The 27,397-nt window shown below is 44.1% G+C and overlaps 1 protein-coding gene across 1 annotated transcript in view; it reads right to left on the bottom strand.

Moving 5' to 3' along the window:
* alpha-PheRS (phenylalanine--tRNA ligase alpha subunit) overlaps positions 1-21,710 on the bottom strand; it is an 86,335-nt gene extending 64,625 nt beyond the window's left edge. The window contains exon 1 of the mRNA XM_065437319.2: positions 21,117-21,710. Coding sequence (XP_065293391.1) covers positions 21,117-21,254 — 138 coding nt within the window. The 5' untranslated portion in view covers positions 21,255-21,710. The remainder of the gene's footprint in view (positions 1-21,116) is intronic.
* Positions 21,711-27,397: the final 5,687 nt, after the last annotated feature.

Here is a 27,397-nt window from a genome sequence, read left to right as displayed (position 1 = left end):
GATGTGCAGCAGGCATTTACGGTCAGAGCCCCAGCGCTTCCGGGACAGGACTTTGAGGATGTTAAGTGCATTGTTCGCATTAATTTTAAAGCTATTTATGTGCGCGAGAAAGTTCAACCGTTTATGAAACAGAACACCCAGAAACTTGCGTTTTTGTTTTACCAGCAGTGTGGTTTCCTGTAGCTTAAGGATGGGATCTGGTTGTAAGCCTCTTTTTTTGTGAAAAGACAACACTAATAGTTTTTTCTGTTGAGAAGCGAAAACCATTTTCAGATGCCCACTGCACGAGTTTCTTTAAAGTAATTTGAATTTGCCGTTTGCAGGTTGCCAAGTTCGATGCACAACACGCGATTTGTAGATCATCAACATATAATGAGTGCATTACAAAGGATGGAATTGCATTTCTGACTGAATTCATTTTCCCCACAAACAGTGTTGTGCTTAATACACATCCCTGTGGCGGCACACCATTTTCCTGGATGAATACGTGTGACAGCATCATTCCTAAGCAAACTTGAAATGTTCAGTCAGACATGAAATCGGCAAAACATTTCAGCATTCTACCACGGATCCCTAAATCCCCTAAGTCCCTTAGAATACCAAACCTCCAGGTTGTGTCGTACGCCTTTTCTAGGTCAAAGAAAACAGCGAGACAGTATTGATTGTGCATAAAGGCTGCACGTTTCTTGTGTTCTAGCCAGACTAGGTGATCTGTTGTGGAGCAACCTTTCTTGTACCCACACTGATGGTTATCTAGCAGGTTCTCAGTTTCAAGGACGTATGTCAATCTTATGTTTATGATTGCTTCATAAGACTTTGCAAGACAATTTGCGAGTGCTATAGGTCTGTAGCTGGTTGCTGTTGTGGGATATATATATCATAACGTTTATTTGAAATAAAAAAAGAAATGCAGAAAGCGAGTGGGTGGAGCCTCTAGTCCAGGGTCCCACTGGCTTGAGCGGTCCGCCGTGCTTGGTCGAGGAGCGCTAGTTGCATCTCCCGATCCTCGCTGGCGAGCCAAGTCTCCCACTGCTCCCTTCCGGAAAGTTTGCCGGCTATTTTTGGTGTATTAATTTTGGGTGGCCTGTTCTGGCAGTCCCACGTAATGTGGGCGAGAGTTGGCCGGCCTCCGCACCAAGGACAGCGAACGCTGTACAGCGTTGGGTGAATGGCATTTTTCAAATAAAGGTTTGGAAATGTGTGCGTCTGTATTCGACGCCAGTCATAAGAGTCCTGCCTGGATAGGTCAGAGTGTGGTGGACTGTACTTTCCTCGCTCGCGCCACTGGTGCTCAAGGATGTCAAGGACTTGGGAATCTGTAAGAGTTATCGACAATTGTCCCAGAGCATCCTTAGTTTTAATAGCTAGCGCGATGGCTGAAGCTTCTGCGGTATTCGCAGATACAACTCTAGCCGTGGCGCAAGTCACAAGCCCTTGATTTGCGGCCGCTCCTACCACTGCGAGGGCGTATTTGTAAGCACCACATCGAGCGACATCTGTGTAGACTGTATCCGGGTTTCCACCGAATTGCTGCATTAACTTTCGAGCTCAAGCACTTCTACATCCTCGGTGGTATTTTGGACTCATATTCTTAGGCATTGGGGCTACTATGATCTTTTCACGAAGGACTCTGGACAGAGATTCGAGTTCTTCTCCTGCATACTGTGGACGAGTAGGGTAACCCACGCGGCAAAGTAATTTTCTGCCAGAGGAGGTTAAGCTAAGCCGCTCCCGTTGAGATATGAGCGTCGCTGCCCGTAGCTCCTCGTAGTTATTGTGAATCCCGAGGACCAGCAGGCGTTCAGTAGAGGTTCCCTGTGGTAGGCCGAGAGCCGCTTTGTACGACATTTTAATCAACGCATCTAGGGCCTTTAGTGCTGTTTTCGTGGGGTCCTGGAAAGGGAGGCTATATGTGAGACGACTTAGCACAAAAGCCTGAACGAGCCGGATCATCTCTGTTTCCTTGAAACCTTTTCGGTGATAAGTTACTCTACGGATCATACGGGAGATCTGTTTCACCGTAGTCCTAAGAGTTTTAATGGTGTGGTCTACTCGTTTGTTGCTTTGCAGCCACAGTCCGAGGACTCGCATTTTCTGGACCTCCTTTATCTGGCTGTCTCCTAGAAAGAGGTTCACCGGCTCGTGAGTTTGACGGCCTCGACCGCGTATCCTGATAAATTCTTATTTATCGGGAGCGCAGCTCATTCCACTGCTGCGAGCGAAGGTTTCAACAACGGTCGCTGCTTCTTGCAGGATTTCTTCTTTTTTTCCTAACGAGCCGCTGGTTGCCCATAGGGTAATATCGTCTGCATATATCGCGTACCCTAGCCCAGGTATGACGTCGAGTGTTTTGGCTAAGCGTCTCATGCCGATATTGAAAAGAAGGGGGGAGAGTATCGCCCCTTGCGGTGTACCTCTATTGGGCATGGGAAAAGTGTCTGAGCGAGTAGTGCCAACGCCTATTGTCGCGGTGCGAGAGGTCAGGAAAGAGCGGGCGTAATCATAGATTCTTTGTCCACAACCGATGTCACTTAGCTCAGATAAGATAAGTTCATGTGAAATAGTGTCGAATGCGCTTTTTAAATCAAGAGCCAGGACGAGATGTTCCACACCAACCGTGGTGTTGCATAGAACTTCGCGAAGTAGCAGGAAAACATCTTGTGTCGACAAATGTTGGCAAAAGCTGAATATGTTAGTGGGAAATAGGTTGCGGTCTTCAATGTAAGACGTGAGACGTGTGTGGATCACCTTCTCGAATAATTTGCCAAGACAGGAGGTTAGTGATATCGGCCTGAGATTTTGTAGATCATGAGGTTTTCCTGCTTTCGGAATAAGCACGATTGTAGCCTCCTTCCACTGTTGTGGAACTACGCCCCTCTCCCATATCTGTTAATTAAAATACTGGGTAAGCTGTTCTAGGTGCTCGTCGCTCAGGTTCCGGATCATAGCATTTGTGAGCTGATCTGGTCCTGGAGCAGTATTTCTCTTCGCAGCTTGCGCTGCCGCGAAGAGTTCTGCCTTAGTCATCGGAGCGTCTAGCACCGCGTTTTCTTCCCCTTGGTATGGCAAGGTGCATGGGGGAGTGATTACTGCTCCTACGTACTTCTCTTTAAGCTTAGTGAGGAGGGCCTGATCTGTTCCTGAAAACTCTCCGGCAAGTTTTTGAAGAGAGCGGTTATTGGCCGTTTTTGTTTTTCCTGGTTCCATTATGGTGCGAAGTATCGCCCATGTCTTGGAGGTGTGTAACGTTTCGCGAAGTGAGTCGCAAAAGCTCGCCCAACTCGCTGTCTCTAACTGCTGTGCGTAAGCGTTTGCCCGCTCTGATATTTCAGCAATTCTGTGGCGCAGTTTGCGATTAAGTCGCTGTTTTATCCACCGTTTAGTTAGCCCCCTTCTGGCTTCCCACATATGTAGCAGATGGTTGTCAACTACCGGCGTTTCCGCTGTGAGCGCTAGCCGCTTAGATGTTGCTTTCTGAGCGTCTCGTATGTGTGTTGCCCACTCTTCAGCGTTCTCAGGTGATATCTCCGGCATGGGGATTTTGCGATAATTTATCCAGTTCGTGATTACCACTTGGCCACAGGGTCGCTGAATTTTCGGGGAGCCTACCGACACACTGATAATGAAGTGGTCGCTGCCTAGATTCTCCCCTAGATTGGTCCAGAATACCTCGTTGACATTATTTGCGAATGTGAGATCTGGAAAGGTGTCTGCACTGACGCTGTTACCTAATCTTGTCGGGTTTTGAGGGAGAATGATGAGTTGGAGATCATATACTTCGGTTGCTTGCTCGAGCTCCCGGCCTTTGGGGGTGTCTGTTTGGTAACCCCAACTGGTGTGAGGAGCATTGAAGTCCCCAAGAAGCAGTAGTCTATCCTCGGTGCCGGAGTGACACATGACGTACCGAATGATGGCCTCAAAATCGGCCCTCCTTTCTTTAGGTGGGCTATACACGTTCGTGATTATGGTTTTTGCCTTGCTATGCTTCTGCGGTAGCATTGTTACAATTTGATGGTTGATGCTGCTAGTTGCCAGATAATCTATACTGATTGCTATGTCCTTGAGCACCATCGTCGCGACCTTAGGGTAGTCTGGGTGGGATATCGTGTAGTAGCCAGTCAGTCTGACCGGCTTGTTACCGATCTCTTGCAAACAAATAACATCAGGTTTGATTGGCACCGTGTTAATGTATTGTTGTAGAGCTGCCGCCCGTTTGTGGAAGGTGCGGCAGTTCCATTGCCAAATTTCGAGATATTCATGATGTACTCGCGTTCTACTCGCCATGAATAGTGCTTTCACTGTCCGAGGTCGATATGGGTCGCGGACGGCGGTTAGATTGAGCGGTGGGGCTAATGCTGGCTCGCTTACGAGCCGCGCTCTTTGCACTGGCCACAGATTCATCGACGTAAGTTTTTAGGCTTTGAAATTCTGCGTACATCTGCTGCTGAAAATTTTGCATAGTTTGTAATTGATGCACAACTTGTTGGAGTGTAACCTCCACAGAATTCGGCGTCGTTATAACCTCGAGAGGCGCGCCTGCTGCTTTAGTATGTGCTGTTTTGTTCGTTTCAGTACAGCGGCTAGCTTTGAGGGAGGCCAACTCTCGCTTAATTTCTGACAAGCTCTTGCGGAGGAGCTTGTTCTCGTTAATGATCTTCCGATATTCGGGATTTTCTGTTATAGGAGCAGTAGGAGAAACGACTCATGCCCAGCTTACCGTGCTATCTTGTGGCGCTTGCTTGGTCACAGTGCTGAAAGCCCCCGATTTAGGCGGTTTTGGTGATTGGTAATGAGGTGGGTTTTTGGGATTGGAGTTCTTTCGGGTCCGCGATCTTGACCTGGATCGACGGCGAGTGTCTGATACCTCCGGCAAGGGATCGGATGCGGATTCTCCATCATCGGAACTGAACCAACGTAAGCGTTGAGGTGGCTTCGTTGAGCTGTCCTTACGGGTAGCCCATTGAACGCCAGTCCTCGGCGTTCTTTTGGTTTGGGGTTTGAGACGTTTTTTACAACTTCGGTCTCCTGTCATGTGACCCTCCCCACAGGCTGCACACTTGGGAGCACATTCATGTCCGGCTACAGGGTCCCATTGTCCACATGTACGACATACTGGAATGTCCGGCTGGGGACAGACGTCCGATCGGTGACCAATTTGGTGACACACTTTGCACACCTGAGTGGTAATTTTGTAGGGATAGCAAGCAAGTTCTCCGCCGTTGTAGTAGACGTACCGCGGCGTAATACCTCCAAAAAAGGTGATAACGGCCGTTTTAGTGTTACAGAACATGCACGCTTGGAGAATTTCAAACCCTTGCGTGTGTATGCGTAGATTCGCTTTTAGCATTTCAGGCGTCGTGTGCGGGTCCAAGCCGTGAATGACACCCTTGGTTGTCCCGTCACTTGTCGCTACGTAGGCGTTGACCGAGTGAGGCCGGCCGTTGATGTTAAGCATTTCAATACGTCTAACGTAGATTATGTACAAGAAATGAAGCAAGGTCTCAACTGCTTTAGGGGATAGGTGAGCTAGCATTGTGTAATGTACCCTGTCCGGACCGGCTGCTGTTTTTATGCGTTGCATATTGAAATCACTCAGTTCAGCCCTTGGGCGCGGCCGGGCAGCCGCCATTGAGGGTATGAGCCATTCTTCATTGCTGCGCATCTCATATGTGGGTCTATTCTCTTTTAAGTTTGCTATGTTTGTTATTAAGTTGCTTCTATTTTTATGCGTTGCATATTGCAATCACTCAGTTCAGCCCTTGGGCGCGGCCGCGCAGCCACCATTGACCTTTAGCGCAACCACGTGACGTGACGTCACGACAGCCGGAGGAAAAACTGGGCCCCAACTCGCGCAGTATGCAACGCATTCTTGGCTTAACCAAGCTAAGCCTGGCCATTTTTTTTGCCAGTAGCTTGTGCTTTGTTGATTTCTGGAAGTGTTGAAGAGGCATTATACAATCTCTCTGAACTTCCTGTGGTCGGAAGCTTTAGTTTTTCTGCTGATTGCTTATGTTTTAAAAATGTAGCAGAATAATTTACTGAGCCTGATATACCATGGAAATGCTGCCCTAATATGTCTGCTTGTTTTTCTAAACTTGTTTGCATGCCTGGGTGTGAGAGTATGGGGATAGTGTAAGAACCGTAGTTGCCTGTAAACTTACGAAGATGATCCCACATTTTTTGGGGTTGTCGAGCTATTTATGGACGAGACAATTTTTCCAGGGCTGTCTTTCAGCTTGTCTGCATGTGTACCTGGCTTTTGCTTTTTTGAAAGGGAGTAGATTAGTTTGTGGCGATATCAAGATACACCACAATTTGTTTTGTCATTTTTTGTTTATGTACATTCCTTCGTCCACCAGGGTTCTAGATTTTTTTAGGAAGCCAGAGGATTGTGGGATTGTCTGTTCTGCTGCTGCAAGTATAGAGGCGGTAATTTCATCATTAATTTTGTCTATGGTTAACTTATCTGATATGTTATCCAGAGTGGCCTTTTCAGTAAAGAGAGGCCAGTCTGCTAGATGGAGTTTCCAATGGTGTGATCTTAATGGTACGGTAGGAAAAGGTGATGTTTATTTAATGATAGCAGGCATATGGCCACTACCATAGGGGTTGCCAATAACACTCCATTGAAAATCGCCAAAGAGACATGGAGAGCACAGTGCCAAATCTAGGTAACTCATAGCTCCTGTGCTTGGGGAGCAGTAGGTTGCCGCACCGGTGTTTAAAAGGCATATGTCATTTGTCAGGATAAAATCTTCTAAGTGTTTGACCCATGGTGTCAGTTGTTTTACTACCCCATAACGTGTTACGTGCTTTAAATTAACCCTCTATTAAAAAAGGTTCAGGTAGCTGGTTTAAAATTAACTCTAGATCTCTTAAGTAAAATGTGAGTGCGGTGGAATGTATATTGAACAAATGGTGATGGTTTTGAGAGCTAAAACGGTGACAGTGCCGGCTTCTATGTGACTGTTAAAGGGAACTTCTCTAGCTGCAATACCACCCTGCAGAACAATGGCTACACCACCCGAAAGCCGGTTCGCCTGAGTACGGTAGCGCTGTACAACATTGAAACCTTTTAAAATGTTTTTGTGTTTTTCACCATGGATTGTTTTTGTAAGCACAGGGCCACAAGAGAGAAGTTAGTTAACATGTCTTTGATGCCACCCAAGTTGTGTAAGAGACCTCTACAATTCCAGTGGATAATAAAAGCCATTATGAAACTGAAAGGTAAAAAATGGCATTACGAAAAAATATTAGATAGGATGTTAGGTGACAGATTTAAATAAGGCTAATACAAAGGAGCGATAACCTTTAGGTTATTGCTTTCTTATTTTGGGTAGTTATTGGGACTTTGTCCCTCTTTCCACGCTCGAGAGAGTGCTTGTCTTTCGGCGTCGATGACACCGGGAATTTTGGGTCGGCCTTCTTGGGCCTTGGGGTTCATTTGATTTTACGGCTTTGTGGAACTGGTGTATGCAGGCCCTTCAAATAGGATGGTGCAAAACTGGCTGCTTCCACACCGGGGCAGGAGGGGTAACTGCGGCACCAATACGCGTGGGATTGGTGGATACACGAGACCTCTGTGATGCTGCCTCTACTTTCCTCACATTGGCATAACTTCTTCATGGTAGGTACAGCTTCACGGTAGGTACAACAGTCGCTTTCTGGCTGCAAAGAACGCAATTTTTTCTTTCACAGTTAGTGCAATTACTTCTTTTTCCTTTTCCCAGCAAGGGCAAGACTGCGAGTAAGCTCCTTTGCACTTAATGCAATGTGGGGAAGAAGTGCAGTTGTCAGATTGATGATCATTGGAGCTGCATTTAGCATTGCCTCGGCATGCATGTGAAGCATGTCCAAACCTTTAGCACTTGGAACACCGTTTTGGGTTCGGGATATATGGTCTGACGTTTACTTTTACGTACCCTGCATCCAGCGAGGTAGGCATTACGCTTGTTCCAAAGGCAAGTATGACATGTTTTGTCGGGATTTCTTGGTAATTTCTGTGGATGACAATTCTTTGTACTTTTGTCACGTTTTGTTCTTGGAAACCCTCAAGAAGTTCCTCATTGCTCAGGCTGATAAAGTGTTCCGTGTAGTGAAATTGTCACGGTCGCAATGCCAATACTGGTAAGTTCCGAGAGCTTTTGCGCTTGATCTTTGTCATTTAGTTCAGGGAGGAGGTCCCCGCTAGACATTTTCGAGGCTTTGTACGCCGGTCCGATTTTGCCTTTCAGACACTTGGCCACAAGAAATGGAGAGAGCTTTCTTACTTGTATGTTGTTTTCACTGTAGACTACATAGTACTTTGGAAATAATGGGGCGTTGCACTGAAAGGAGAACTGGAACGGTGCTTCGGTGTGGCATGTTTTCAGACGCCGATCATAGACAACAGAAGTTTGCACTGCCATAAGAAAATGTGTTTGTTTGGCAATAGCTCCGGCCACCCACCACGGAGCCCAATAAGGGGATGCGGCAGAGCTTGTGTACAAGTCTGCACGATGCCAGTTGTACGCCGCCACTATAACCAAATATGGTGTACCCAAGGTAGGATAGCCACACAATATTAACCCTGCCAAGGAGAAAGAAAGTAAATGGGAGAGAGAAGACAGGAAAGGCCAGAAAGTGAGAGAGAAAGATGAAGATTTAAGGAGAGATAGACAGGAAAAGGAGACTACCAATTTCCCCCAGGTGGGTCAGTCCGAGGGTGCCGTGTACGTGAAGCAGAGACCAAAGAGGTGTGTTGCCTTCCAGGGGGCCTTAAAAGTCTGAACACCCGTCACTGGCTCAACCCCCAGGTTCCCCCTTTCCCCAGACACGGCTAAGCCACGCACGGCTACACACAGGAGGGTCCAACCCTCATGTGCTCAGGCACATGGTGCCGCAACACACCAAATGCCTGCTGACGCATCCTCATCCAGTGCCACAATATTTTCAATAAAAGCAAATGCTGAGAGCCATGCCTAAAATTCTACAGATTTCTGGGCATTCGCCAGAAGAGACAAGTGCGCAGCTGCCTGCAGGTCAAAGTTTCATAATTTACTTCTTGCAACCCTTGCTTTCACATGTGTCACACAATTCTGAACCCTTTCTGAATGAGAAGCTGGAAGTTGAAGTGGAAAAATTTGTCATCCACCAAACAGTCACCGTGAATCTAGGAAGAAAATTTGTATAGTTTTCTCAGAAACAAAGCTCCACAGTTGAAGGAAAACTCATCCTGGTCCAACACCTTGCCAGGGAAGCCACTTTATCATAAAAGCTAACCATGAGGCTAACAGATCACAGAGCGTGGTAGAATTATAACCGTGTCACACGGGCAACTCGGATCTCCTTCAAACTTCCTTCCTTTAAAGGACCACAAGGGAGTTCCAACTCAAGGGAGTTAGCTCCATGTCACACGGCCTATAAGTGAGCTTTTGAAAGCTGCCGCTGGGGGCCCATTAGGCGCTGCTCACGCCCGATTCGAGAATCGAATGTAGCTGCCCAACTCAAATATCGTTGTCAGTGCTCAAATACTATATTATATGCAATAAAAACAGTTATAATTGCTGGTAAAAGTGAAATTAATAAAATTGAGGGTGATTTTTTTACTCGAAATTCAAGCACGCTGGGAACAAGAGTACTCCCTTCAGTCTGCAAGGGAGATCTTCCATCTCCTTTCGCTAGGAACTTCCTTAAACTTCCTTTGCTAAAGGACTGCCGTGTGACACGGCGCACATCTCCCTCGAGATAAAGACGTCCTTGGTTGAAGGGAGCTAAAAGGACTTTAGCCGCATCCCTGTGACAGGGGTATTAATCCACCACTCAAAGAGAAAGAACACTAAATAAGGCAAAGCAGTTCTGCTGTAGTTGCCAAGGTGGAGGAAGTAATGTGGTCTTTTCTAATTGCTTCAAGTGCGATGGGGAGCACTGGCACCAGTGGAAAGGGCAAGCATCATGGGTATTTTCCATGATTTGCATCTGTTGTCTCCAAGTCAGTGAGGCAGCAGCGAGTTAAAAGAACAGCCGTAGCATTGCACATATGATAAGCAACAGGACACAGCTTGGAAGAAGTTTCTCACTTTCAGTGTGACGTGTTTGTTGCCATACATCTTAAATCATAACTGAATGGTACAACATGTTTTTGCATATTTTCATAGGACCGATCATAAGTTTTAAGAACTGAGTTTCTAATCTCTGACAGTTTACAGTCGTCAGCAATCTGTCTTCACCCTTTTCCTATGTCATCTCCATCATACCACAAGGTAGCATTCTAGGACCACTACTATTTTTAATATATATTAATGATCTTCCCACTAACTTATCACCCCAAGTGAGAATTTTTGCAGATGATTGCATTATTTACTGCCCTATAACCAGCCCATATTAATACCTCCATCTTCCACACAACCTTCAGCTTATTTTGGATTTGTGTGGCACTTGGTTAATGACTCTAAATTCATTTAAATGCGAAATAATGTCTTTCACTCATCAACACACGATGTATAAGTTCTGTTATCGTATAATTATAACCTGGTGTCCCTAGCTACTTCATACAAGTACTTAGGCATTAATCTTGTATCCAAACCTTTCCTGGACCCATCACATGACCTAACAAACGTGCGAATTCTTCAATATCACTGGGGTACTTATGCCAAAGCCTACATAATTTAGCCGCTAACGTCCGCAAGCTAGCTTTTCAGGTCTTTTTTTTTCACCTGAAGATCAAATTTTGCTCTCCAGTTTGGTCACCCTTATCTTAACAAGCTAATTAGCTTATTAGAATCAGTTCAAAATATGGCCACTAGGTTTATCTCACGTAACTATAACTACAATTCAAGCATCTTGCGAATAAAGCTTGATATTTCACTTCCACCCTCAAGTACTTGTTGATGATGTGTGGTGTTTTATGGCGCAAGGGCCAGGTTTGGCCAAAGAGCGCCATGAAAAGTGGTAGTGTTGACGATGTATTGTGGTTGACGTCCACAATGAACTCATCATGGTAGATGTGATATGGCTGTAAAAGGGCCTAAAAACTTCCGCTGTAAGTGGCGTAGAATATATAGGTGCTAAAATAACGACGGTGACTAGGATGTCATGTGGGCTATGGCAATGGGCTTTTGTTAAAACATGATGCAATAAAACATAACACTGAGGCCAGCGTTTCAAGAGAGTCCTTATATGCAGGGTTGTTAGTCGTGTGCTAAAAGTTGCCTGGCCAAATGATTTTCAGGGAGTCTGTTTTGGCTAAAAACTCTAAGACTGTTTCCAGATTAAGAAGCGGTTCATCGCTAAAAACAAAATGCAGGGTGAAGGGGTATATTCTTGCGATATGCAGCAGGGAAACACTTTTTCGTCTCTGTTTCTATTGCGGGGCACTGAATAAGAACATGGAGGACTGTGAGACTATTGCCGCACTTAACACAAGTTGGAGGATCGCCCCCAGTCAAGAGGTGAGAGTGGGTACCGTACGTGTGGCCTATCCTTAATCGGCAAAGAATTACTTCCTTGTACCTTGCTATTTTTCCATTTATCCAGTTCCCGAGTTTTGGTTTTATTATGTGAAGCTTAATCATTGCTTGTGTATCCCACTCGCCTTGCCAATGATTCCTCAATTTACTGCGTAGAAAAGGCTTTAGGTCTGTGGCAGGGATGGGGATATTTGAATCTGCATCGCTAAAAGTTACTGACCTAGCGCTTTGGTGAGCAGCTTCGTTGCCTTTTATACCTTTGTGACCTGGTACCCAGCATATGACAATCACTTGATTGCACATATATAGGGAGCACAACAGACTGAACAGCTCACTAAAAACTGAGTTCTTATATTTTCTTGGACTAAGTAGGGCTCGGACTACACTTAGTGAATCTTAGTGAATATCTTAGTGAATCTGTAAATACAATAGCCCTAGCATGTTTTGTGAGCCTTATGTTTTGAATAGCCGATAGTATAGCGTAGGCTTCCGCTGTAAATATACTTGAGTGTGGATTTAGTGCCCCAGATAATGAAAATGAAGGTCCCAGAGCTGCGTAGGAAACTCCTTTAGAGGACTTGTAAGCGTCTGTATAGTATTCTGTACAGGAGTACTTCTCCTGAAGTTCACGAAAGTGGAATTGTATATGTGCTTCTGTCGCCCTCTTAGATATTTCTACAAAAGAGACGTCGCATTCAATGGTCTGCCATTCCCATGGTGAGAGCAGGCGAGTGGGTGCCATTAAGACATTCTCTGGGATTAAGACGCCTGTTTCTTGTGCCAGTGTTATTAAACGAAGGTTCAACGAAGCTCTAATAGTTGGGCGGTTCCGAAATTACCTGGCTGTAGACACTTCATGAATAGATGAGTGACATGGATGCTGCACATCTGATTTAACCTTGAGAGCATAGGAAAAAGTTAAATATGTCCTTTGGAGATGTAATGACCATTCATTACACTCCACATACAGGCTTTCTACAAGACTTATCCTAAAAGCGCCTGTAGCCAGGCGTGTACCCAAGTGGTGAATGGAATCTAGCATCTTTAAAGCACTAGGCGCAGCAGAGCTATATACTATTGCTCCATAGTCCAGGCGGGACCGTATAAGGCTTTTGTAGAGGCTCAAAAGGCATCTCGTGTCACTTCCCCAAGATGTGCGGGACAAGAGCTTTAGTAAATTCATTGTCTTCAGACATCTCGCTCTCAGATACCTAAGGTGAGAGACAAATGTTAGTTTCGAGTCTAAAATTATTCCTAAAAATTTATGTTCGTTCCTAACAGATAACGGCTGGCTGTCCATTAAAATGGACAACAGGGTCAGGTAATATACCTCTCCTTTTAGAGAATAGAATGCACGTGATTTTTGGGGGGTTTAACTCAAATCCATTCTCGTCAGCCCACTTAGATGTTTTGTTTAGGCCAAGCTGTACATGTCGCTCAGATAGAAATATTGCACGATTTAAATCTTATCTGTATGTCATCCACATACACTGAATAAAACATTGTTCGTGGTATGACCCTATAGAGGGAATTCATTTTTACGATGAATAGCGTGCAGCTCAGCACACCACCTTGTGGCACACCTGTTTCCTGCGTAAATTGACCAGACAGCACTTTACCAACCCTCACATGGAACGTACGATTAGAGAGGTAGCTTTGGATCAGGTTCAACAGATTGCCTCTGACACCCACACCAGCCAGATCACGAAGAATTCCAAAACGCCAGGTTGTGTCGTATGCCTTTCCCATATCTAAAAATACCGCTAATAAAAACTGCTTGTGCACGAAGGCATCTCGGATATTCGCCTCCATGCGGACAAGGTGATCTGCCGTACATCTACCCTCCCTAAAACCACACTGCAAGGGGTCTAGTATTGTGTTGCTTTCTAGATAATGAATTAGGCATCTGTTTACCATTTTCTCAAAAAGTTTGCATAGGCAGCTTGTCAGGGCTATAGGCCTGTAGCTGCTGACCGAAGTTGGATCCTTGCCCTCTTTGAGAATAGGAATTACAACTGCTTGCTTCCAGGCATATGGAATATAACTGGCAAAGAATATGGAATTAAAAAGTGATAGCAGGGTTTTGTGCGTTTCAGCGTGTAGGTATTCAATCATCTCATAAACTATTCGATCGCCCCCAGGAGCTGATTTATTACAACAGTTCAGTGCAGCCTGAAATTCCACCATGTTAAATGGCCGGTTGTGAGGTTCATTTTTATTTCCTTTCTGATTCAGAGGCTGCCGTTCCGCTTGTCGCTGATATCTGAGAAATGTATCTGAGTAATGAGATGAACTTGAGATGTACTGAAAATGTGCTCTTAGCGAATCAGCCTGGTCCTCAATAGTGTCTCTTTGTGTGTTTACCAAAGGTAGAGGATGAGTTTCGCGGCCTTTTATTCTGTTGACCCTATTCCAGGCTTTCCGTTCATCTGTATATGAATTGATGCTACTGATGTATTTTTGCCAACTTTCCCGTTTGGCCCGGCAGCATGTTCTTCTGCCTAGTGACTTTACTTTCCTGAAATTGATCAGATTCACGGCAGTTGGAGATTCGCGAAGGTGACTCCACGCCTTATTTTGATACTTACGAGCTTCTTTGCACTCCACATTCCACCAGGGAACATGTCGTTTGAAGGGCGATCTATTTGATTCAGGGATACATAGTGACGCCGCATCAACAATAAATGCTGCATGCCACGGCGTCATCAATCGAAAGTGCAGAGATGTCGTCCCAAGTCATGCGGGTGAGTTCTTTATAACGTTTCCAGTCGGCTGACTTGACTTTCCAGTGGGGGACGCATGGAGAGCATTCATCACGTTTTGTTGAAATTATGACAATTGGAAAATGGTCGCTGCCATATGGATTTTTAAGCACGTTCCAATCTAGATACAGTACGAGTGTACCAGATGCAATACTTAAATCGATTGATGAAAATGTTTTGTAGCATGTACCTGTATTGAATAGAAAGCTTTCTACTAAGCGTCCCCTGGCATCACAACGACAACCTCCCCAAAGAGTGTTGTGTGCATTAAAATCTCCGACGACAATATAAGGTTCTGGTAGTTCATTCATAAGGCTTTGGAATTCCGTTTTTAAAAGATGGTAGTTCGAAGGGAAGGTATAGTGAGGAAATTGTTACCAGTTTATCAAACAGTATTGCACGGACTACAACTGCCTCTAGGTCTGTTTTAAGCGGTAATTGCCGGCAAGCAACACCCTTATCTACAATTATTGCCACACCGCCAGACAAGGCAAGGGCGTCGTTGCGGTCTTTTCGGTAAATGGCATACTGTCGGAGAAAATTTGTGTGTGAAGGATTAAGATTCGTTTCTTGGACACACAGCACCCTTGGCTTGTACTTATTTAAGAGTTCCTTGATGTCGTCTAGGTTGTGAAGTAAATCCCTGACGTTCCATTGTATTATCTGTGTATCCATAATGTATGTGTTTGGTGCTGTGTGTCTAAGATTATATAAGCTCACGAGACCTTTTCAGGCCCCTTGATACGAGCTCTCTTACTTCCCGGCACGCTCGAGGGAGCTGCGCCATTCCTTGGGCGTCCGAGACGCCGGATTTGTGCTTGTATCCATCACCTCGCCTGAGGCGGTGGATACTGCCCGCGGAGCAGGCAATTTTGCGGGAGTGGTGGGCCGATCTGCACGGGCAGTGACCCTGGGTACAACAGGCCCGGAGGTCTGCTGGCCCTCATTTGCGGGCGACGGAACAGCGCTGGCTGTCACAGTCAGGGGGGCGGATGGCGTGACCACCGTCACTCTCTGTGTGACTTGGGCGGCCGCCAAATCATGTGGCGCTTCCCCCCGGTGCACCACATCGGTGTAGGAAGGACTGTTCTGATCGTTGGAAAAGAAACGCTTGCGTGCCTCTGGGAAAGTTAGATTTAGTTTCACTTTGAGTTTTATTATTTGTTTTTCTTTTTTCCGCGAAGGGCAGGATCTCGAGTAAGCAGGGTGGTCTCCTTCACAGTTGGCACAGTGGGTTGCTGAACTGCAAACGTCAGAAGAGTGTTCGATGGAGCTACACTTGGCACAAGTCGCATGCCCTCTGCAGGTTTGTGACCCGTGCCCAAAACGCTGACACATCGACACGGGTTTGGAATGTATGGTCTGACACGTAGCTTGCAGTAACCGGTCTCGATTGATTCAGGAAGAATGCTGGTTCCAAAAGTTATGATAATGTGCCTAGTTGGTATTTCTTTGTCATCTCATCTTATTTTAATCCTTTGCACCTTGACAACGTTCTGCTCTTGCCATCCTTCTAGTAATTCACTTTCACTAAGTTCGAGAAGGTCATCTTTCGAGATGACCCCGCGCGCTGTATTCATCGTCCTGTGTGGGCCTACTGAGACGGGAATTTTCCTGAATACTACAAGTTTCGAGAGTCTGTCATACTGTGGCTTGTCGCGAACTTCGAGAAGAAGATCACCGATTCCCATTTTTGTTACTTTATACCCTGGGCCTATTGCTTCAGTGAGGGATTTGGCTACAAGAAAAGGTGATATCATTCGGACTGTCTTAGTTTCCTGTTGACTGTGAACAAAGTGGTATTTCGGAAACGACTCCTTAGGTTGCATAAAAAAGCTGAATGGATCATCAGTGCGCCCCCTTTTCAGGGAGCGATCAGGCAACGGGGGAAAAGCGTTTGCCATACAAAGTTCGGAAATTCGGCAGCGATGGTGGCCACCCACCACCGAGCCCAACAAGGGAACGCTACAAGTTCGGGAGAATACCTGCAGACGCCAGCCATGCATCGCCGCTATAACCTAATATAAAATACCCAAGTTTGGATAATTACACCAGGTTAACCCTTGCCGCCCAGAATACGGAAGCGAGAAGTGATAAGGAGACAGGAAAGAAGAAACAGCGAGAGAGAAAGCAAAAGATTGAAGAGGGGGACAGGAAAAGGCAACTGCCGATTTCCTCCAGGTGGGTCAGTCTGGAGGTGCCGTCTATGTGAAGCAGAGGCCGAAGAGGTGTGTTGCCTCCGCCGGGGGGCCTTAAAAGTCCAAACACCTAGCATCGGCTCAAACCCCAGGATCCCCCTTTCCCCAGACACGGCTAAGCCGCGCACGGCTACACGCGGGAGAGGCCAACCCTTGTGTGCTCGGGTACGAGGCGTCAACACACCAAACGCCTACTCACGCAGACGCTCCTGCAGGGCCCTCAAGTACTTGTGATTTTGCACTCTTGTCATAACTTCACAAGTACAGCTTGAAGTTGCATCTTTGTGTATGTATATAGTATGCACACACACAAACACGCACACACACTCTAAGCTCTCCCATCCCCTCTCTACCTCTACCATGTGACTGGCTTCCCTCACTCCACAAACACACTTTTTTTTCATTTTGACACTCCTAATGACAGCGATTAAAAAAAAATGAAGAATGCTTTTCTTTTATTGCTTGCCTTTCTCGAAAAGGAAAATTGCCATCCCCACAAACAGCTGCCCAAAGCTACGAGGGAAACCCATAGGGGTTTCTCAGAAAGGAAGCTACATAGTTGAATAATTCATCTTGGTCCTTTGTAGCTTTGTGCTAGATTCGGGTGGATGATAGTTTTCCCTTTCAAGGCACTTCCTCTACCTTGAAGGATTCTGCATAGCTGACTTGCAATATTTGCTTCCTTGCATACTTCTGTATTTATGGATGAAATATTTTATAAGCCAAATGCTTGCTACGAATTTATGAATATGAATTCAACAACACAGATAGAGAAAGCGTATACCTACATCACAGGCAAGTTTAATTGTCTTGACTCTAATATTTCATTTCATTTATTTACCCTAAGGGCCCAGAATTGGGCATTACATAGAGGGATAACAACAACAAGACTTCAAAGGGAGGTTATAAGCATCAAGATCGAAACACAATATAAAGAACAGAACTGTTTTCAGCATTAACAAGATGCACTGCATCTAGTAGTAGCATGACATAATTCTTACACAATGCAATAACACAAGATCAAACTACAACACTTTTAGAATAATGCAACAAATACATGACAGTGACCAAATGTAGTAAGGTCCTCAAGCAGGATAACATGATTGTTTAGAAAAGATGAGCTGGTATTAAATAATGAATGAATTAATTAAGCATACTAAAAAATTAAATTATGGGGTTTTACGTGCTAAAACCACTTTCTGATTATGAGGCACGCCGTAGTGGAGGACTCCGGAAATAATACTTCCAAGGCACGAGGGCATTACAGGAAGGAATGGTAAATACAAATATTTGCACAGTAAAAGAGAGAAAAAAATACAGTTATAACAAGCAAAGAAAGCCATGTTAGCAAAAGGTTTCATGAATGGCAGTCTTGAAGCTGTTGATGTCGGTGATGGCGGCGATGGAAGTGGAAGGTGGTTTCATTCGTTGCTAGTCCTTCGAATGAAAGATTTTCTGTAGGTATTAGTCCAACAAGATGGCACACCAACTTTATAGTTATGATCTGAACGTGATGACACGTAGACGGGAGTGGAAAAAATGATGTCTTCTAAAATTGGATTATAATGATCTATTTGTGGAACAATGAAAGGCGAGAGCATTTACAAGATAGTTCAGGTAAGGAAAGTGTTGCTTTCACTGATGATATGCCGAGAGTAATTTGATATAATGAAACATGCTACGCAATTCTGGTCGGATTCAATCATTTCTAAAAGTGTAGTGTTTTTGGGGTCACAGATAGCGCATGCGTAATCTAACTTAGGGCAAACAAGAGTTTTATGTAGATGTAGTTTCACTGATGAAGGTGCTTGGGAAAAATTGTGTCGTAAGTATCCCAGCATGCAGTTTACATTGTTAGTGACATAGTTAACATGTACGTGCCAAGAAAGATCAGAACTAATGTGGATGCCGAGGTACTTGTATGAAGTCACAGGAACTATCTAGTAGGATGCCGTCAAGAAAATACGCGCTGCCAACAGTGTGGCCCCGTCGAGACATTCGCATAATTTTACGCTTCTTGATGTTAAGCCGCATCATCCATTTATTGAACCATGAGGACAAGTTAAGTCTTCTTGAAGTTCATGCTGATCAGAGGGTTGGGCGATTTTTTTTTTTTTTTTTATAGAGAACGCAATCATCGGCAAATGTTTTATTGATGAAAACACGATGCAGTCAGGGAGGCCATTAATGTAACTGAGATGCCAAATGACACAGGCAAAAAGGTAGAAGAACAGTTTTTAGCAGTCACAAATTGGGTGCGGTCAGAAAGAAAATTTTCAATCCAGTAGAATACTTTGGTTTCTAAATTAAGTTTGCTTAATTTAAGAAGTAAGTCATGCGCCACCCTATCAAAAACTTTAGCGAAATCCAAGAATATGCAATCAGTGTCAAAGCTGATGTCGTTATTTATAAAGAGATCATTAGTGAAAGATAATAGCTGCGTTTCACAGGAAAACATTTTCCTGAAACCATGCTGGGAGTTAGTGAAGAAAGAATTTTTCTCTAGAAATTTGATTCAATGAGAATAAATAATGTGCTCAAGAAGCTTACATGGGATGCTTGTAAGCAATATGGGTCTGTAATTATCGGGAAGATGTACATTAATTGACTTATGGACAGGAACCATCTTCCCTACCTTCCAATCACCAAGAATTATGGAGCACGCTAAAGATTGAACAAAAATGTTGGACAAGATAACAGAGGAGTACACATTAGTCATTTTCAATATTTTTGATGTAGTTAAATCACAGCCAGACAAAGATGAAATTTTAAGATTACTAATGAGTTTACCAATGCCTACAGAATCAATGATTATGGGATCCATAGGAGGAAAGCTATGGTCGTAAAAACATGGAAAAGAAACAGGTGTAGTTTTACAGAAAAAAGAAACAAATGCATTGTTAAACACTGAGTAGTACTGTGGAGGAGGGACTAAAGTATTAGTGCAAGTTGGATATGACGATTCTCCGACCCACTGACAATGTTCAAGAACTTGCGCGGGTTAGTTTGCAACATTTCCGGTAAAGTAGTGTTGAAAAACAAATCCTTGGCATGCTCTATGCTCTTGTTGTACTGCATGTTTACTTGGAAACAGGCAACCCAATGATTGGGGTTATTGGTTCACTTAGCACAAAAAAAAGACATTTATTTTTGTTTGAAAGCCGTTTTAGAGCAGTAGTAAATGAGGATGACCGTGGGTTAAAAATGATCTGTCACTGTGGTAGAAATCTTTTAGCAATAATTACATAAATTGGTAAGATTTGTAAAGTAGACAAAACTGGTGCTTTGAGATGGCGACTTCCACTTTTTTTTTTACAAGAAAGATATAATTTTACAAACGAAGCATAAATTTGATTTTGTAGAATAATAATGAGCAACATACACTTTCTTCAGGGAAAATTTTAAATATTATTGAAGCATGCCTGACCAATTATGTGGAATCTCCCAGGAGCACCTTCGTTCCATCCTCCCTGAGCTAAAGGGACATCTAAAGGCCTCTTACAGGAACCTCTTCTGTTGCTACTCAGCAAACAGCCCTTCTGCTCAGATGGCACTGTTATTACAGGGCAAAGGTTGATGTCATGTGATTGACCTTTCACCACTCTCTCAAATGTAGTGCTTCAAGAACATTCACTCGACGAAATACAGCATGACAAAAATTTAGCGTTCAAGTAGTGGACACAACCATAAGAAACTAATGCATGTGTCTCTCCTGTTCTGTCCTATATTATAGCACATAATTTTCTACGTGCTACTGCACTAACTGGCCCAGTAACCAACTATTCTGAAGCTATATGGTAGCAGAACATCTTTCGGACCTAGTTGGTCGATGATTAAAGACTGATTTGAGATGGGAAACAGACAAAACAAACAGTAGAAACATTAAGAAAGCTTGAACGCAAGCTACCAACTGTTTTATTGAAACGTAGGCCTTACAATATAACCAGAAGAAAGGACAAAGGAAATGTCCCTTTGGAATTATAAAGTGCTTCCCAGATATAAATCCCAAGTAACATTATCTTTTGGCGTTGTTTGCATATGTGTAAGAGATTTTTGTCCCTGTATAGACCACAAGGCCTACGTTTCAAAAATACAGTTGGTAGTTTGTGCTCAAGCTTTCTTCGTGTTCCTTCTCTTTGGGTTGGCTGTTTCCCGTTTTACACAATAAGTCCTTAATATGGTAGAATATTCCACAGACTTGGCTTTGCACTGTCAAGGAGTGCAGCTTCTTTTTTTTTTTCATTTCGATAAAGATGAATGCAATTAGGTCAGGCATATTTTTTTTTAAGTCATGGAGTCATGTGTACGTCTGATATAAGATCAGCATTAGAAGAAGTTTTTGAGGACTTGCTCCTTCAAGTTTTAATACCAGCAAGAGTGGGGGCATGTTACCCAACTTCTATCAGTGTTCAAATGACTGGGATCATAGGTAGGAATTACGTGGCGAAACCTGGTGTTGATACATTTTACAATTATACCCAAAAGGCATGTTTATTGCTGATACTGCGATCACTAGTGCCCGTAACCAAGGATGCATATTTGAAGAATTCGGTTCGGGCTGACCGTTGCGAACTATTTTTGCTTATAAGCATGTCACAGGTACGTTCGCGATTCACAGGCCCCGCAGGCTCTGTTACAAAGGCGTTTCAGCATCTAAATTTCAGCAACACAGCAGCGAGATCGTCTGCGTGGCGGTGCGTGGCACTTACGTCTCCAAAGGCCTGAATGCTCTTGATGGCGCCGACCACTTTCTGATGATCCACGTCCATTACACGGGCCAGCTTCAGAGAGTCGCAAGCCCCATGCTCGGCGACGTGTTTCAGAATGCTTTCCACCAGGTCAACCATATTTGCCGCTGACGTTTATCCTTGATGGTGCAATCCGTTGACAGAGGGCGAAGTCCCGCCGCGACCGAACTCGCTACGGGTCGCTCACAACACACGAAATAACCGCTGTGGCAAATATCATCAATCAAGTATCATACACGCGGCAGGCCACGCGACCTTGCTACTGCAGCGTCACCGGCAGGAACCACGAACGAGCTGTCACAACTTTTCTCTTGCTATCTCTCTTAGCGACTCACTGTGCCTGTGTGTGTCGAGTTCGGTCGAGTTGGTTCAAGCGAGGAGCAAGAGCTGACGATATCCACGAGGGAGACTCTTCTGGGGAAACATGGAGGAAACTACCTTCAACCCTTCCACCATAGAGTCATTCATTTCTCTATAATAGAGTTTCCAAAGTATAGGGGAGAGCATAGAGTTTCTCACTATAACATATGGGGGAGAGGTTCTCCGCAGCACGACCTACTGAACTACAGACCTGCACAGATCTCCCTCCTCCAGCACGCCTGGTCTAGTTCGCCCCTTTTGCCGCTAGGGAAAGAACGTACGAGCAGAGTGGCGCTAGTCATAACCTGTTCGCTGTCGTCTGCTTCTGCGATCTGTTCAGCGCTTGTCTTGCCATTTCGGCAGGCACAAAGCGCTTGTTTTGGCGGTAAATGAATAAATTCACAAATATACAAAAGAAGACATATTTGCGAATGCTTTGCGTTTGAATAGTGAAACTAGAAGAGGATGAGCGGTGCAAGAAATGTAAACAACGAGCATAGGTGGCCGCTGCAATGCTAGATCAACGGCATAAATTTCGCTTTCCTAGCCTCCTTAAGAGACTGGAAAAATTGTTTAAAAAGATTCATAGGATAATCTAGCTTTCTTTAGTTGATTACAGACAGCCTAATGTCGTAGATGACATTAGGATTTACTACTGTGTGCCGTAGTGAAAGGAAGATGATCTGGTAAAAGTATAGTAAAAGTATTCACTAGTAAGTCCTCCACCCGATATGTGCTATAGTCTGATCGATTCTGTTTCAAGGGAAGGTGAGCATACCTTGTTTTTAATATCGTTGGATGTGTAGCTCAGTAGAAAGCTTGCAAAAAATTAAGCGATCCCAGTGCTTTAAAACGTGCTGCAGTGCAGGCCTTAAAAATCGTGTCACGGAACTCTTTTCAAACTGTAAAGCTAGCTTTTCCGCGTAGTACGGTGGCAGCATAACGGTGGTGCTGAAGATACGTACGCAGTGAAGCTGTGTGCGTAATTCACTTTTTGAACTCGTGACGCATTCACGGACAACTTTTAAGAGTTAAAATGAGTGGTAATCGTTCTGTCGTCGAACATTACGGTGGCTTCAAGTTTCTAAAGAGCGCAGACGCGAATTTTACAACGTGTACAATGAAACTGTTGGGTACGTTGCGAACTCTCTACACAATGCGATTTATAATAATCTCCTTTAAAAAGGCAGTGGGAGCGGCTATTTAACGCTATTTTAGAGAGCATCGGACTACACGCTCCGACATTTTTTAGGTTCGGTGAGTCAACTTTTGGAGCCAAGTGACCGATCAAAGCCTTGTGACATCTCTGTCACTGTGTTAGCAAAAATCGTCAACTAGAGAAGCAGTTCGTCGCAACACAACAGCTGCCGTACTACTTACAACGCCGCACAACAGCCCACCTCGTAGCAGACGAACAGGTTATAAAAGCGCCACCTACGGCCGTCGGTCGAACGAAAGTGGGCGCAAGGTGCTCCGTGCCACATGGCTCTACACTGCGCATGCCCGGCAGTCGCCTAGCAACGGGCAACGGAGACGCGTGCTCCGCGATCGCGGCCGGAAGCAGCCGTAGCGGCTACACCTTCGTGTTTAATGCAGCGCGCGCTAGCATACACCTAGCGCAGACGACTCAAGGCTGTTTCACATGCTGCGACTGCAACGACGAAAATCGGTGCTGTCGCACGCGTCGCAATGCGATTTTTAGAGGGCTCATTTCACATGATTGCGATTTCATCAATGCGATTGGTGCGACGCCCAGGGTTGCTTACTGCCAGGTTTCGTGGCACACGCTGCATAATTCTTTTATTGTAATGAATAAAACGTTTACAGTATAATGTTCTTGACTTTTCTTGGTTAGAAGCAAATAATATGTACGTTTACTAATTTAAAACGTTAGTTAAGATTTGTCTTGGAGTGCGCGACGGCGGTTTCGGTAGTTCAGTGCGACATGGCGCACGTAAACAGCTGTTCGCAGGTGGTTCTGCGCCGTGTGTTGTCTCATCTGCCTTCTATGACCGTTTCGTTCTGCCTGCGCTACAACAATCTCCAAGATGACCTATCGACCAGTTCGTATTGCTACCCTCACCACATATGCAGTATTCGGAATTCGGCTGCCACGAAGTCGTCGTGTCAGCCCAACAAGATCCTCGCGCTACCCGTGCTCAGCGCCAGCTTCTGAAGAAATGATGCGTGTATATTGCCCGTGATTGCGCATATGTGGTGCCTGCTACTAGCCATATTCTTACGCCAAACGCAACAAGAAGCACCAACCCGAAAGCACGCGTGTGCCACTGAACGAAGCCTCAAATGATCTGTGTGATTACGACGTGGAATGAAAATTGTGTTGTGAAATTCAACCTTAGCGCTATCCTGGTTCGTCCATCGCCGTGCTTGCGCTGCGAATATATATATGGGAGCCCTCTCTAAATATTTCTAAAGGCGCAAAAGCCGACGCATCAAATGTTTCGAGCAGTTACCGTCACTTTTGTGGAAACCTGTACGTTGTAACATATCATTCTAAAGGACACGCTTCTCGTCCACTTTGTTGTTCTGTGTCTCGCGCTGGCAGTATACTCGGAACTTCTAACAAGAAGACCATATCAATACGCGCTATTCATAAAGCAGGATCGTAGGCCTGCGGCATTCGCACTTGCCGTAGAATTTTTCAGCTTTCTGCTCAGCCTCGCACTTCTCTCACGGTTAGCCTGTTTTGTGGAAATAAATATTATTCTTATATTATTAATGTTATTAGATATTATAGTTTCTTCACTGTAATTTATAGCAATCATCCAGATTTCTTAAGCTAGGCGTGCATTTAACCTGTATTAGATAAACATTGTTACGACATGCTTATGGGAGTCATTTCAAACTAGATTGCTCAGCCAGAGAAAGTACAAATGCAAGTCTCAATGTTTGTTCGAATTTGGTATTCCTAAACAGATTATATTGGCAGAATTTTATGCCTGCTTGCATTTCCAGCAATTCAATGTTCAGAGCTGGAAAAACTGATTCCTTTTCTTGCTGTCGAAAGGCTGCTTCAATGTCGATAGCAAGCTATAATTATTCATTTCAAAAGTTTTAAGCAATGACTATATGTCTAAGCTTATCAATGCGTTTTTGTTCCACGAACACAATTAAGTTTTCTCTCTCCTTCTTTTGACAGCCATGGAATGAAACCGTTCACTTTCATAAGTATCAGGATGGAAACATTCTGGAGTTTGTCCTGAGCATTTGCTTGCATCCTATAGTGTGCATGTTTGTATCAAGTTCTGGTGTTACAATCGCAGTGATCTACACATATTGTTATGTTGCTACAAACAAATTTATTTAACTTTCTTTTCAAATCTACAATGTGGCCATGCAGTTACAACTATATTAATAAGCAAAAAAAAAACTGCAGATTCAGTGTACGTGTTGGAATCTATGCGAAGTGAAGTTTTTGTCAAGTGGTCAATTAAATGCGGTTAAAGTAACTGCGATATATACAATTTGTCTTACTTTCAACAATCCAACATGTCATCTTTTGCAAGGTTTGCTTATGCACCGCGTAAGTCACAACCTTAATGTCATGTAATCTTTATGCATTACACTGTTCACAAACCATACCGAAACGCAAATGACAGTTAATGTAGATGCATGCTGCGAGACATCAACACAGTGACATTTGTTGAGCAAGGAATGGTGCGAGGTGTATGCAGATGAATGAATGACGTGCTTATGTACTTATTTATTTATATACCTCGCAGGCTGCAAGGTTGGAGTATTATGCAAGGAGGAATGAAAAAGTTGTTACAAAAGGAAGAAGGGCACAACATTAAGAAAAAAAGCAGTACCAATACATTGCACCAACTAGCCCAACATGTTTTACTGGCACAACATTATACAATACTTAACAAACAATAACAGAAAAAGTTACTGCCCATGCACCCTGTACAGACGGTAAACCTGCGAAGCTGAAATGTGCGGCCTCGGTGTTTATCACTGAGTTAATTCCAATGGTTTATTCAAGTCTTTCTATTTTATTGGTTATGTCTGTGTTTCTTAATGAGGTTATGCACATGTTTGGCTTGGGTTTATCACATTGTTTGTTTGGAATGCCACACATTACACTTTGCAAGATGCAATGAGTGGTTCATTGTGTTAATCCAGCGGGTCCATCAAAGTCTTTCTGGATTATGTTACGCACTTGTGTTTTGTAATGCATTAATCATAATGTTTATGACTCGGTTATGCACTGTAGTTACGAAGTGACACACCGGATCTGCACATTTCATTTAATTAAATACAGGGACACATTTTCGAACCTCTTGGGAAGTCGGAGAGAGACTGCTGCACGCGCACTCTGCTGCTAGAGAGAAACGACGTCACTATCGGTCTAGCCAATGGCCCACCACACCTTCGCTGCGAGATAATAATGACATCATGATCTTGTCTTAACCCCATCCCTCTCTGTGTCCCTTCCCTGCAATAATACGCAGATAAATGTATGTTTGAAATGCATAAGCATTTCTATGTCTACCCAACACGAAATGTCTCCGTCCATCATGGAAGACGAATTCAATGGCTCACACCCCCTTAAACAATGGCTCATACCCCTGCACTAGGGTTTTTGGGATCGGACCACGAGTGTTTCGCCTAGGCATACACAGCTTCACTGTAAAAAGAATGAACACCTTTCTGCTAGAGACCAAGACAATCATGAGGTGTATTAACAAATGAAAGTTTATTGAACATGCCGAGTAAATGCTGTTCGACAAGCAATAAATCAAATTTACACAAAAAGCAGAAGCAAGATCTGATGTGTGTCCATACAGATCCCAACAGGAAACGCATCCATCTCTGAAAGTGTAACAGCGACCATGCTGACACAAGATTCTCCCAGTGTCTTTGCATCTACAGCCTCCATAATTTCTCTAGGCAGCCGATCTGCACAGAATGCTAGCTTCCTCTACAATGCATTCTCCACATCTGAGCGTGCATTGTAGAGGAAGAAGCTAGCATTCTGTGCAGATCGGCTGCATAGAGAAATTACGGAAGCTGTAGATCTAAAAATGCTGGGTTAATCTTGTCAGCACGGCCTCTGTTAGAAATGGATGCATTTCCTGTCAGGAAATGCACATGAATTTTTGCTTCTCCTTTTTGTGTATGTTCAGTCTATTGCTTGTCAGCGAGCATTAACTCGGTGTGTACATTAAACTTTTGATTGTTAGATCATCTCGGTTTTCTTGTTTGTCCTATGTGTTCTCTGGTGCCAATTACAGCTAGGCTATTCGTCTTTTTTTTTTTTAGACTGCAACAAGTCACTTTAATGGCCCTCATGAGACCTTATAAAATCTTTTATTTGGCCAATGTAGCAAGAACGTACAGTGTGAAGCAGTAAGAACAGGTTATGCTAACTTCTAATTAAAAGGTTTATTGTGAAAATGCAATGATCTATAAAGGTTACCACAAAGTAGTACAACAATAACACCTGATAAAGACTAGTGCTTGATGAAACCAAGCATAAAAGCAGGAAAGGGAGAAAATACATATAGATATACAAGTCCAGGGGAAAAAAAAACATTGTGATCACCAAGTGTGCATGTGGCTACCTTCCAGGAAACTCAATTTTTTCCGGATGGCATGGAACTGGAAGAATGTGCTTGCATAAGCAAGCTATCAGTCTGTCTATTGGAATAACAACAGTGTTTCTTGAAAGGTGCTGGCATGCAGGATTGGCAATTGTAATGATTTTTTCCTGCACTTGGAATTTTTCTCTGTTTTCTTTCTGTAGCATTTTTATTTATGTTTGGCTGCATCAAGCACCAATTTTTATCTATCTTTCAAAGATGTCTTTCGTTTTCTGGGGAAAACTTGGGGAAGGCAGGAGATGGAAATTCAAGACG

The sequence above is a fragment of the Dermacentor albipictus genome, chromosome 9 (assembly GCF_038994185.2).
Source record: "Dermacentor albipictus isolate Rhodes 1998 colony chromosome 9, USDA_Dalb.pri_finalv2, whole genome shotgun sequence".
Classification (NCBI taxonomy): domain Eukaryota; kingdom Metazoa; phylum Arthropoda; class Arachnida; order Ixodida; family Ixodidae; genus Dermacentor; species Dermacentor albipictus.
The sequence above is the reverse complement of the archived record's forward strand: the minus strand, read 5'-3'. Positions and strand labels throughout refer to the sequence as shown.